Raw genomic sequence first — 11,692 nt, 5'->3', positions numbered from 1 at the left:
AAGCTTGTATTCTGACATTTTAAATCTGTAAATTACAAATAATTTTTTTACTACACTAACGATCTTCAACCACCCTATTTTCCCCTTGAAACAGAACAAAAAAAACCAAAATCACGTTTTCAAAAAATATTAATTAGCTACAAAAATACTTCAATTAATTTATGTCCATTTGTGTCGACTGTCTTCCACAAATTTTTGTACAAACTCCTTGATTTTCAGGGCTTTCGTATTGACAACGTCCAATATATTACCGTGGTTTGGTTCCTCACATTCGTCGTATGAGTTTATACAACGATTTGTAATGAAACTGAACCCGAAAACTGACATTCCGCAATGCCGGGCTACTAACACTTCGGGGATAGTGGACATACCTAAAAAAAATCCATTTAAATACCCATAATTTGTGTTTGAAATTTGAAATTTTAAACTGGATTTGGAAGCGTAGACCATCCAGTAAACATTGCCATTTCATTGATTCTGTTGTTGACAGTAATCGATGACGTCTTAAAACGACGCATCAGTTGCATTCTTTTTTTTGATATGCAAAACGATGTAATTTGTTTTATAGTTGCATGCTGAGATTACTTAAACAAGTCTTTACCAAGGTAAGAATGAATTTAAACTGATTCTCTTATAAATAGTAGAGTAGGTTGTATAGTGGCGTGTCATTTTGGGGTCTTAATTATAAAACAATTAAAAACTTCTACCTGCTGCGTCTACTCCCAATACCTCCAACACCTTCACCTCGGCAATGGTTTCGTAGTTGGGGCCCGCGTACAACCCATAAACGCCCTCGTGGAAATCATCGGTGAATCCCACTTTTTCGGCCACTTTCCGCGCAATCTGGATCAGATCTTTGTCGTACGCTTTGTTCATCGGGAAAAATCGGTCCCCAAAATAAGGGTCGTTTGGTCCCCTTAAAGGATGTTGCCCACCAAAGGCCAAAAAGTTTACGTGGTCTTTGATGACCATCAAGTCTCCTGGTTTATATTTTGAGTTCACTCCACCAGCGGCGTTTGTTATAATTAGGCCTTTGACGCCCAGTAGTTTCATTATTCGAATTGGAGATGTGATTGTTTGAAGAGAGTATCCTGGAATAAACCAGAAAATTGTGAATTTATGAAGATTTAGATAATAATTATCCTCTTTATATAAACTGACCTTCGAAATAATGAAATCGTCCTTTCATACAGACTACAGGCACACTGGATAATAACCCGAATATCAGTTGTCCTGCATGTCCTTCCACTGTACTTTTTGGAAAATTGGGTATATCTTCATAATTAATTGTAATAGGATCTTCTACAGCGTCTACTAATCCTCCTAAAAAAATTAATTGTACATTAGTGCAAAACTTGTGGAAAAATACAGTGCTAGCCTGAATATGGCGGCCGCTGTCAAAACTCACCAAGACCGGAACCGCATATAATCAAAAGTTTTGGAGGTAAAGAGATCCGGTTTTGAATATAATCCGCTGTTGTTTGTAATAATTTGTGATCAAACCTGAAAAATAACCCAAAAGTTAAATGCTCCGAATAATTGAAATTACGACTCACTCTTCATTTTTTAAGTTGTTCATTTTGCTACATCACCTAAAGTAACTGAGCTTAACAAAATACTACTTAACATTTCTCTTGATTTGATTGTGAAGTGGTTGATATTTCAGTGTCTATCAATCGGAGATTAATAAAGTAAATAATACATAATGTGTTTAAAATTCGATACAACTCGAGTGAAAAGTAATTAAATTACAATTCATATAATTTGCAGTATTTGTACTATGTAATTTGTTTACATATTATCGGTTTTACGCATCTTCTATCTCTAGTTGTATCTATCTCATTTAGTACGTTGTTTAAATATAAAACATGTATTTCACATTTTAACTTAAGTTTCATGATTGTTTTGGTTGTTATTAAGCCATTTTTAAAACTTTAAATTAACGTTGCAGAAACTCACGAGACGCGGTTTGAACGTTCTCAATATTCTCGTCTTCATTGGTAAATCTGTCATCTGCCAAACTGCGTGTAGGTCTGTTTTGTCATTTTTGTGGTCAAATAATATGAAAGAAAAGAAACTTAACAAGTGAGGTTAGGAACACTAAACTCATTTACGTAACTTTTGGACCATTTCAAAGGTCGCAGCAAAAAAAACTTTCCTCGAATAATTATGTTCCGTAGTGCTGTCGTGCGGGCTCAAAGCCTAATTAAACCAGCCCTTCAGCCAGCCCTTTCCAGAAATATAGCCACCACCACCCAACTGCTCAGCAAACACTCCACCGAAACTGACGAACAATTCGATCAAAGGTACGAAAACTACTTCAATCAGCCTAATTTAGACGGCTGGGACCTACGCGCTGGAATCACCGACTTGTGGGGCCACGATTTGGTGCCGGAGCCCCGCATTTTGATCGCCGCCCTTAAAGCCTGCCGTCGAGTCAATGACTTTTCCTTGGCTGTCAGGATCCTGGAAGCGGTGAAGGACAAGTGTGGCAAGAAGGAGAAAGAAATTTATCCATGGATTATTCAGGAACTGAGGCCTACATTGACAGAGCTTGGTATCAGCACCCCTGAAGAATTGGGTTATGAGAAACCCGAACTGTACACTCCTTCAGTGTATGATCTATAGATCTGCCTGTAATGTAATTGTGTAGGCTTAAATTTATTTATTTCAATGACATAATACTCTAGAGCTCTCTATTTTGGTTGTGTTTTTATTTTCTATGTGGTTTAATTTATACCTCCAGCTGTAGTAACCAAATATTAATAGCACACAATAATAAATAGTTGTTTCACAATTTTTGTGTAATTTTCTTTACTAAAATAAAATCCAAACACCAGTGTTGAATATTGCGCCAAGCTTTGCTCAGGCGATACAATCGCACACTTCTTTACCGACAGTGGTAGAACGCCATTTTTAATTACCCAAGCAGTCTAGTACAGACGTAACCTCTTAACTATCTCTGTCTAATGCACACACGTTGAAGTGACATAACCATTTTTATGAGATCGAAGCATCTGACACAGTTACAAAAAGTCATTTATGACAGTTAAGCCTAAACATTTTATGGAATTTAAAATAAATAAAGACCTTTTAGAAAGTGGAATTCTGCAAAAAATAGCAAAAAAACATTCAAAAGCCTTTAAACAATCGAATAAATGTAAAGGAAGTCAAGATGCCAGCGTCCATTGGCGTTAACCTTCGGGTAACTGGGAACTGCCGCCAAGGTGGTCGTAAATATATGGAAGATTGTTTTTCTGTTGCTTACCAGGTAATTGGTTGCTATTTTAGCTATTTAAATACGTGCAACAGCTAAAGGAGTCGAGTTAACATCATTTTACAACTCTCAAAGCCAACTGAAGCTATTAACATATTACTAAAAATGCTTTCGATGCTTCCAGCAAACTGAAGATGAAAAAGACTTGGAATATGCCTTTTTCGGCATTTACGATGGACATGGAGGTGTGGAGGCTGCTGTGTTTGCCAAAGAGCATCTCATGGAGACCATCATTAAGCACAAAAACTTCTGGAGTGATAATGATGAAGATGTGTTACGAGCCATTAAAGATGGGTACATAGCCACACACTATGCTATGTGGAGGGAGCAGTGTAAGTTGGTTATTTTTACCTGCAGTTGCAGTTGTATGAATCACTTAAACTAAGATTGAAACTGCAAGTTTACTTTTGTAGGTTTTTATCAGTTTAGATGGGTCACAGATAATAAGTAATGAAATATGAACCATGTCACATTTGTTCTGTTTTTTATGTTTTAGATGATAAAGATAACAAACATGACACCTCTCTGATATTGGTTATTTGGTGGATGTAAGCTGTGGTGGTTATAAATATATCACTCAAAAGCCATGCTATTTTCTGAAAATCAGAGAATTTTTTAATATGTTTTGTTGATTAATTTTCTTTGAATGAGCTTTGTGTATATTTTATTATTTTAATTATTATATCCAGATAAGTGGCCGAAAACCAGTTCAGGACTTCCCAGTACTGCTGGAACCACTGCCTCAGTTGCTTTTATAAGGAGAGGCAAAATTTACATTGGCCATGTTGGTGATTCTGGAATTATTTTGGGTAAGATAACATATTGTTATTTTTTTTAATATAAAGGGAGTAATTTGAATTTTGATGTAAGTAACTATTGTTTTTTTGTGGCTTGTACATGAAAGTATTTGTCAACCGTTTAAATGTTGCTTTGTTGCAATTTCTTTCTTGGAGAGTAGTTTCAGATGGGGTGATAAGGATTGTTCACATTTTTAATAATTTACAAATAAAAAAATTAGACAGTTTCAATTAAGAGAGTGAGACTTGACTAAGGATTGATTTGTATTAATAAATGACACTTAAGAATGATTAAGTTTTGGGTGTTTTGAATTTCCTTAGGCTATCAAGAGCCAGGCTCTCAAGAGTGGAAGGCTAAACAACTGACAAAAGACCACAAACCAGAGAATCCAGAAGAAATGAAAAGGATTGAAAGTTGTGGTGGTAAAGTTGTAGCCAAGTCAGGTAATATTGTCTATTTCATTCAAACCATCATCACTACAACCTTGAACTATTTGAAAAGGTGTACCTCGCGTTGTATGGAATCGACCGAAAATCGGCCATCAAGGTCCTGTCAGACGATCCACACTAATTGACGAGATACCTTTTTTGGCTGTGGCCCGTAGCCTGGGAGATTTGTGGTCGTACAACTCTCAAATCGATCAGTTTGTGGTATCGCCCGATCCTGACTGTTCAGTTCTCACCATCGATACTAACGTTCATAGGTGCCTCATTTTCGGTACCGACGGCTTGTTCAATATGTTAACCGCCGCTCAGGCGGTGCATATAGTTCAACAGGCAGAACGTCATAACGAGTCAGAGGCACTGAGCGACGATTATAATAAAGTTTGGCTCAATCCTAGTAAATTGTTGGTTGAGAAAGCTTTGGATAGGTAAGTTCAGTCAACTCATTTATGAAGGGTTTATAGGCAATTTTATCTTGGAAATTATAGGTGGCATGCAACCAAAATGAGAGCTGATAATACTTCAGCTGTGACTTTAATGTTGGATCCTCCAGGGCCGCCTCGTGCTCAAGTGTTGAAAGACCGTAAAAAGAATCTTCCTGCAAGTGGCCTTAAAATTATGACCAGGTAAGATTTTTTACTAATCATCACACTATACAAGTTTAGTCTTGCTTTTAATTTCAGATATGATACCGAAGCTTCCCAACAACCACCCTGTCATCAAGAAAACAATTTGACATCAAAATCAGAAACAGACACCCCAAAAGATGCCTCCCCCTGTGCTAAACCAGAATTGCCTTTGGTCACACCAGAAACAGTGCCTCAAACTACGGTGCTTTGCGAGAAAAGCAAAAAAGACGCCGAACCCAGCGATATCTCCACGTCTTCCGAAAACATTTCGAGCAATTACCCATTAAAAGAACGGAATTTCATACCCAAACTGCGCGAAAGTACCAGTTTCGACCCGCGCGAACCTCATCGGCCATCGGACGTGGGCAAGGAAAATAACACGCTAACTCCAGACGACAACTCCATTCAAATTCACGAAATATCGAGCAGCAATATTGAAGAAACCTTGCACGAAGAAGAAACTAACACTACAATAGTACAAAACCCTGATGAGGAACTCACAAAAAAATCATCAAATAAACGTAAATTTGAAAATGAAGACGGGCAACAGCATCAGCAGAGGAAAAGTCTACGTTTGAGTTCTACTCAAAAAACTACGGAAGAATCAAAAAAGCCGGCACCGTGCACTTTAGCCGAAGAAAAACTAAAAAGACTCGCTGAAGCTGCCGAAAAGTTAAAGTTAGCGGACGCGCAGCCGGCTGTTACAAATACCACAGAAACAGTGGAAGACACTAAGAACGAGACGAAAGAAACGAGTTTAACGCAAAAAATTCTGCGAAGCAAACAGATCGGGGTAAAGAAGAAAGGTTTAGTGAAGCGGCCGCTGAATAGACGAAAGTTGAAAGTTATGTTGGAGACCATGATACCACGGAGCAGCAGGAGCAAAACCGCTAGTAACAAAGTGGGTGATATTCCTGCCAATTTGACGGTAGCCAACAAACGCCCTGTGGAGGTGATGAAAAGCAAGAAAAATACGGAGAAACCGGTGAAAAGTCAGGAGAATCGGGAAGCATCTTTGCAAGACAAAAATACGGAAGTCAGCGAGAAACGAAGCAAAAAAGTTGTTATTGCTGGTAAGTGTTATTTGCTATTTAAATCTGGTGTCTTTGAGTATTTAAAAAAATATGAATTTAACATACTTTTTCATCTCTCTATAGGTAAATAACTTATTCAAAGTCAAAAGGCATTTATTTCAAAACATATTTGAGTAAAACACAAAGTTTGGAACAGGTCACATCAAACAAAAGATAACAAATACAAATGTACAGTAAAAATCAGTAGATGAAGTATCAAGTTTAGTACATAATCGTCAAGTATAACATCTTAAGAGCAAAACATTACACTTAAAATTTTTTTTATGGGCATGCACTGGTGGGGCCTATTAAATTCATGTATTCCTTTAAAGAGTATAGCTCCATATTACAGAGGTATAAATATAAGGATGTTGTAAAGCTATTTGAACCTGTTAATATTTTTAATGATAAAGGCAGCCCATTGTATAGAGTAAGACATGAGTAGGTACAGTTTCTCTCGCTTCGAGTCAAATGATGTTTAGGGTAATTATGGTTATATAATTTGTTTCTAGTGTCAAAACCATGTGTTATTTCAAGACGGGAAAACTTTTCCTCAAAAAACCAATACACTCATAAATGTATAATGCTGGGGTGGTTAAGAATCCAATTTTTCTAAAAACACCGGGACAAGATTCTCGATATTGCATTTTAAATATAATTCTTATATCCAATTTCTACTAACTATTCATCATATCATGAGTTTATTTATTTTACTGCAGGAAAACTGAGCAATTTCAAAAGGCAATCGATGAGAAACGCCTCGCAAAAATTGAAAGACGTCCCCACTAAGGTTCAGAGCGACGCGCAATTTAAGAAACCCGCCGAGGTACCGAAAAAAGAGGTCAAAAACGCCGAAGACAGCCCGAGAAAAGGCAGATTGCAGGTTCTAAACACAGTGAGGGAAACTAGAAGATCGACCGCCACAATTCCGCCAACTCTAGTAGGCAACAAAAGCGATACCAAAGAGAACATCAAACAGGTGATTAAAAAAGGTAAGTGAAACTTTAATACACATTAGACAGTTTTTTTCGGAAACGTACAGCAAACAACCGGTAACCATATAACTTGTACGTTAACGTAAACGATATTTGACAAATTTTAAAATCGGATTTTTTGGATCGATAGCTCCCCTAACGTCACGAGACGGGTGCCGGGCAGAGATGTAATTTTCGAGTCGGAAAATTTTTATTTTTGGAAATTTACCGGAAAATTACTTCATGGTGACATGACACTAACAGCATAGCTTAAGTTAAGTGTGGTTTAGAGCGTGACTTTTCACTTATACTGTCACAATCTGACCTACACTTAAATTAAGCTTGGCTTACAAAACGACTATGCAAACGGGGCTAAATGATTAAAAGTACATTAAACTTTATTTGAATTGATATTGGATTGTTCTGCAATTATTATAATTAAAAAACGAATTATTTTGGAATTTTCAGATTTTCCAATTTTTTTCGGAAAATTACCGGAAACTTTCCGAAAAATGTTGTATACCTAACCTCAACACTTTTCAAAATAATATGATTTTTTTTATCCCTTCTGGACAACAATGGTATACAGGGTGATCAAAAGACAATTTCAAGGGCTACAAATTGGTATATTGAACCACCCTGTAACAGTCAAAATAACAGAGTTATGGACTGTCACAGTAAAAACTGCCAAAACCAAACAACTCAGTTTTAACAGTAAATAACTCTTACTTACTTATTCGACGTTTTAGGTAAAAACGCTATACAGGGTGGTCAAAAGAGAATTTCAAGGGCTACAAATTGGTATATTGTACCACCCTATACTTGTCAGAATAATCAAGTTATTGACAATACAATGGAGTAGTTTACAGGGTGATTTAATGAATTTTTAACATCTTGTTTAATTTTCATTTTATAAAAAAATACCAAATATGAATCTTGTAGATATTTTGCATATACTTTATTCCTAGATAATCCATCAGTATACAGGGTGTCACAAATTTGAGCAACAAACCAAACTTATAATTTTTTATTTGATTTTTGTAATCGAACGTCAAATTCTAGACCTACTTGATGTAAAATGTTTGTATCGATATTCAATTGTTTTTGCTCTAGCAGCCTTACTTTAACCACCCTCCTCGAAAGCAGAAATTCCCAATTTGAGCAAAATTCTGGTGCACTTTTCCAGAAAATCGTCCATAACTCGCTTATTTGAAACACCCTGTATAGACACACCGTATACCGTATAAGAAAAGAAAGCTAATGAACGTGACGTTGAGCGGGCACGACTATGTTGTCCCGTTTAGCCGCTAGAGGGCGTCAAATTTGACTCTCGTTTTTTGCAGTTTTTGCTCAATATCTCAGGAACGTTTCAGGTTAAAGGTCTGTAATTTTTGCCACAAATGCACCTGCGACGGGATACAACTTTTACCTTCTATACACTTTTTTGGTAACACGCACCGTTTGACTTTTATCCTTAAAAAAATAAAAACTAGAATTGTCAAGAAATTTCAACTAAAAATTTTTTATTTTTAAAATTAACCTCAACTGCCTAAATACCTTCAAGTTAATAGTACAAAAATGTAAAAAACTAATTATTTTTGAATTTTCAGATTTTCCAATTTTTCCGGAAAATTACAATTTTCTGGAAAAATTTTCATAAATTTAATTTTCCTGAAATTTTACATCCCTGGTGCCAGGTATGCATTTGTAATTTTAAGAAGTGTCAAACAATTAGAAACATTCAAACTGGACCAGAATAAATGAGGTTAGAACTCAGACATATAGGGCCAATTGTACCAACATATTTAAGGGCACCCTGGCCTAGGTTTTAATTTGACTGTGACAGTTTGCACATGAACAGCCTAAGTGCCCTAGGGTGCCCTTAATTACGTCGATTCAATCCGACATTAACCACTAAAATAATAAATGACTATACCGTCCATAACGTATCGGCTAAGATAAACGTTAATCGACATTTCATATGTCAAAATTGTCAAATATCGTTAAACGGATTAAGATTTAACCGTCTATTACATAAACTTTACCGGTAGAGTTAACTATTATTTTTGTTCAGGTGAGAAAAAGTTGCCAGGCTCTAGAAACTCGTTGAGACAAAGAATACAGGACAAAACCAAAACTTTAAAACGTTCGGTTTTGAAACGATCCAGATAATTATAGTTTTTAAAAAGGCTCATATTTTGATTAGAAGAAAAATTGAATGATTTTTTATTTTATCAATATCAGTTGCCTGCATAGCATAGCTCCAAATTGGGTCTCAGTTTATTTACATAGAACGTATGTATATTGATATGGTTTTAGCGACAGTGGGGCGATTGTACTGCTGTGTTTACGGTTCAGGGAGTTTAGTGTTAATTCAGAGAAAAAAAATTGTTTTATTAGTGAAAAGAAAATTTCACCCTTTTGTTGATTGTCTTTGCCGTTAACTATTCACATATTTTTAGTAACGGTAGTGATATATTCTAATTAATTTTACGTTTACAGAGTGTTCAATTGTAATTAATTTCAGGGTTAAGTCAAGAAGGCTTAATTTGACTCGCCTTGTTTATAATTTGTGGATCTTATTTAAATGGTGTTTTTGCCCCCCGCCCCCAACCCTCTAACTTATGATTAATGTATTTCGGATATAACGTAATGCATGGGTACCTGCTAAGTTTTAAGAAACTTTTATTTTCCTTATCACGTCTTGAATAACAAATACAGTTTTAAAATTACTAATTTGTTTTTACTGTTAGTGGGGCAGATTTTATAACCGTTAAATACTTATAGAATGGTAGTGTATTTGCGCGTTTTATTTTACATATCTCTATAAGGAACGTTATTAGAGTCATTCGTGCCTTTGTTACCAAAAACAAAAAAAATATGAAAGTAATACAAAACGTTTAAAGCAACTGCGAAATAACTATATTTGTAAGAGATTTATTATTTTCTCATCGGAAATAAACTTTACATAATTAAATACGGGGTAGTTTTTTTTATCTTTGTTCCAAATCAATTATCCAGAATATTTGGAACAATGAAAATTCTAATATATCCTGTAATCCTAGTGTAATCTCTGTATTTCTATTACACAGTAAATACATAATTGGGTCAATCTACTGACAATTTTTTAAAACTACCATCAAACCCGAACAAGCTGTCTGCATTCTTTCTAGGTCCGATTCTTTTGCTTTCGTCTGTCACCATGGTATCCTGAAGTTCGTAGAACCACTGATTATCGTAAATTGCTTTCTTTGACTTTTCTAAAATATGGAAGTTTCAAAATAGCTTGCCACGAAAAAGTTGCAACATTAATTTTACCGACTAGAACCTCAATGGAATCTGCACTTCCGCCGTAATCTACAGGCATACATTCCAAAGGAACGTAATTATATAAATTGTCGTTGTTCGTGTGTACAATCAACTACAAAAGTGATCAATTAGTAGATTGTTACCGCCGACTAAAGTCCCATATAGCAAAAATACCTTCTGAAACATGGGTTTATTGATAAATGGTTTAACAAGGGCCAGTATTTTATCCATGAAGGGCACCACATTAATGAAATGCACTGCTATTAATCTCATTGGCATTGCAGTCTAAATTTTTACAAATCCCTATAATTTACACTATCTTGGTGGTTAAAATTTCACTAACCTGGAGATACACCAAATACTTTTTAAACTCGCCCAGGTTAAGTTTGGTGACGTGTCCAAAGACACTCCCTTTCATATCCATTATATAAATTATTCCTTCACCAGGCCCGTTCACGTGAACATGCCTCAAAACTTGCATATCAAACAGCTTGCTGCCAACTTGCGGGTTGTAAACGTCCGGATTGGTGTCTATTAACCTACCCAGGACTATGTGGTAACCTTCTGTGGTCTTTTCTGGCAACACTGTCAAAAGTCTTGGGAATTTTGGTAAGGTATAAGTAAGATAATTTTATGGAATACCACTTACGCAGTGTGGAGTGCAAGCTTCAACGCGGGATCTTTGTCAGGATTTCCATTAGCAAATGCCTCCCTACACATGCTTCGTATGGTAAAGTAGTTTTCCAAGCAGTGTTTCGCCTGTTCCAGACTGTAGTGACAGGCGTGAAAAGCTAAGGCCACCTGTAATTCTGTGTCAAAGTTGAAAATTTGCTGCATTTTGGTGAATTAGTTTGGTTTTACCGAATACTTTAGGAAAATGTCGTTGTTGATTACACCATGTTAAAAGCATCTCAACTTCATCTTTCTTTAATTTCTTGTCTTGCTGGTATAATACGTTTACGTCCAGACATTTGTCCATCTTGCCTACCAGTGCACTTGGAATAAACTGCTTTCAGACGACGTGTATTTTTCCTTCCCGTAATCACGTTTTAATAACCGGTTTCAATTAAAGACGTACACTTATTATATGTCTATGCAAATTGAAAACTAATCTAAGTGGTACACACGATTTATTAACTTTTAAATAGGTCTCCCAAGTCACGGTAATTATTATTTAATTAACGACACA

The 11,692-nt window shown here is 35.9% G+C and overlaps 4 protein-coding genes across 4 annotated transcripts; 2 read left to right on the top strand and 2 right to left on the bottom strand.

Moving 5' to 3' along the window:
• Positions 1 to 111: 111 nt before the first annotated feature.
• Positions 112 to 1,940, bottom strand: LOC145727072 (purine nucleoside phosphorylase-like). The gene is made up of 5 exons (XM_081976492.1): positions 1,557 to 1,940; positions 1,409 to 1,503; positions 1,162 to 1,323; positions 708 to 1,091; positions 112 to 371 (listed from the first exon to the last, which is right to left on the bottom strand). The coding sequence occupies exons 1-5, from the start codon at positions 1,577 to 1,579 to the stop codon at positions 160 to 162; spliced, it is 876 nt and encodes a 291-aa protein (XP_081832618.1). The 5' UTR covers positions 1,580 to 1,940; the 3' UTR covers positions 112 to 159.
• Positions 1,941 to 2,091: 151 nt separating this feature from the next.
• Positions 2,092 to 2,797, top strand: LOC145727079 (cytochrome c oxidase subunit 5A, mitochondrial-like). The gene has a single exon (XM_081976503.1). The coding sequence runs from the start codon at positions 2,170 to 2,172 to the stop codon at positions 2,626 to 2,628; it is 459 nt and encodes a 152-aa protein (XP_081832629.1). The 5' UTR covers positions 2,092 to 2,169; the 3' UTR covers positions 2,629 to 2,797.
• A 200-nt stretch (positions 2,798 to 2,997) lies between these two features.
• Pp2C1 (protein phosphatase 2C) lies at positions 2,998 to 10,171 on the top strand. The gene is made up of 9 exons (XM_081976457.1): positions 2,998 to 3,271; positions 3,402 to 3,609; positions 3,967 to 4,086; positions 4,396 to 4,518; positions 4,577 to 4,946; positions 5,007 to 5,144; positions 5,202 to 6,220; positions 6,940 to 7,212; positions 9,269 to 10,171. The coding sequence occupies exons 1-9, from the start codon at positions 3,176 to 3,178 to the stop codon at positions 9,364 to 9,366; spliced, it is 2,445 nt and encodes an 814-aa protein (XP_081832583.1). The 5' UTR covers positions 2,998 to 3,175; the 3' UTR covers positions 9,367 to 10,171.
• LOC145727071 (alpha-tocopherol transfer protein-like) lies at positions 10,094 to 11,605 on the bottom strand. Its single transcript, XM_081976491.1, has 6 exons — positions 11,365 to 11,605; positions 11,153 to 11,312; positions 10,847 to 11,099; positions 10,678 to 10,788; positions 10,513 to 10,615; positions 10,094 to 10,454 (listed from the first exon to the last, which is right to left on the bottom strand). The coding sequence occupies exons 1-6, from the start codon at positions 11,480 to 11,482 to the stop codon at positions 10,303 to 10,305; spliced, it is 897 nt and encodes a 298-aa protein (XP_081832617.1). The 5' UTR covers positions 11,483 to 11,605; the 3' UTR covers positions 10,094 to 10,302.
• Positions 11,606 to 11,692: the final 87 nt, after the last annotated feature.

The sequence above is a fragment of the Ips typographus genome, linkage group LG3 (genome assembly GCF_016097725.1).
Source record: "Ips typographus isolate SLU linkage group LG3, UJ_Ityp_2.0, whole genome shotgun sequence".
Classification (NCBI taxonomy): Eukaryota; Metazoa; Arthropoda; class Insecta; order Coleoptera; family Curculionidae; genus Ips; species Ips typographus.
Note: the sequence above shows the minus strand (reverse complement) of the source record. Positions and strands in the feature narration are given on the sequence as shown.

What these genes read in the sequence shown, in the direction of transcription:
- Pp2C1 (XM_081976457.1), top strand. Translation starts at nt 3,176, where the DNA reads ATGCCAGCGTCCATTGGCGTTAACCTTCGGGTAACTGGGAACTGCCGC. An exon ending in TGCTATGTGGAGGGAGCAGT is followed by an intron (nt 3,610 to 3,966) that starts GTAAGTTGGTTA and finishes TATTATATCCAG; the next exon opens with ATAAGTGGCCGAAAACCAGT. An exon ending in TGATTCTGGAATTATTTTGG is followed by an intron (nt 4,087 to 4,395) that starts GTAAGATAACAT and finishes GAATTTCCTTAG; the next exon opens with GCTATCAAGAGCCAGGCTCT.
- LOC145727079 (XM_081976503.1), top strand. Translation starts at nt 2,170, where the DNA reads ATGTTCCGTAGTGCTGTCGTGCGGGCTCAAAGCCTAATTAAACCAGCC.
- LOC145727071 (XM_081976491.1), bottom strand. Translation starts at nt 11,482, where the DNA reads ATGGACAAATGTCTGGACGTAAACGTATTATACCAGCAAGACAAGAAA. An exon ending in AAGCTTGCACTCCACACTGC is followed by an intron (nt 11,100 to 11,152) that starts GTAAGTGGTATT and finishes AAAATTCCCAAG; the next exon opens with ACTTTTGACAGTGTTGCCAG. An exon ending in AGTATTTGGTGTATCTCCAG is followed by an intron (nt 10,789 to 10,846) that starts GTTAGTGAAATT and finishes GTAAAAATTTAG; the next exon opens with ACTGCAATGCCAATGAGATT.
- LOC145727072 (XM_081976492.1), bottom strand. Translation starts at nt 1,579, where the DNA reads ATGAACAACTTAAAAAATGAAGA. An exon ending in AACAACTTAAAAAATGAAGA is followed by an intron (nt 1,504 to 1,556) that starts GTGAGTCGTAAT and finishes GTTATTTTTCAG; the next exon opens with GTTTGATCACAAATTATTAC. An exon ending in ATTGGGAGTAGACGCAGCAG is followed by an intron (nt 372 to 707) that starts GTAGAAGTTTTT and finishes GATTTTTTTTAG; the next exon opens with GTATGTCCACTATCCCCGAA.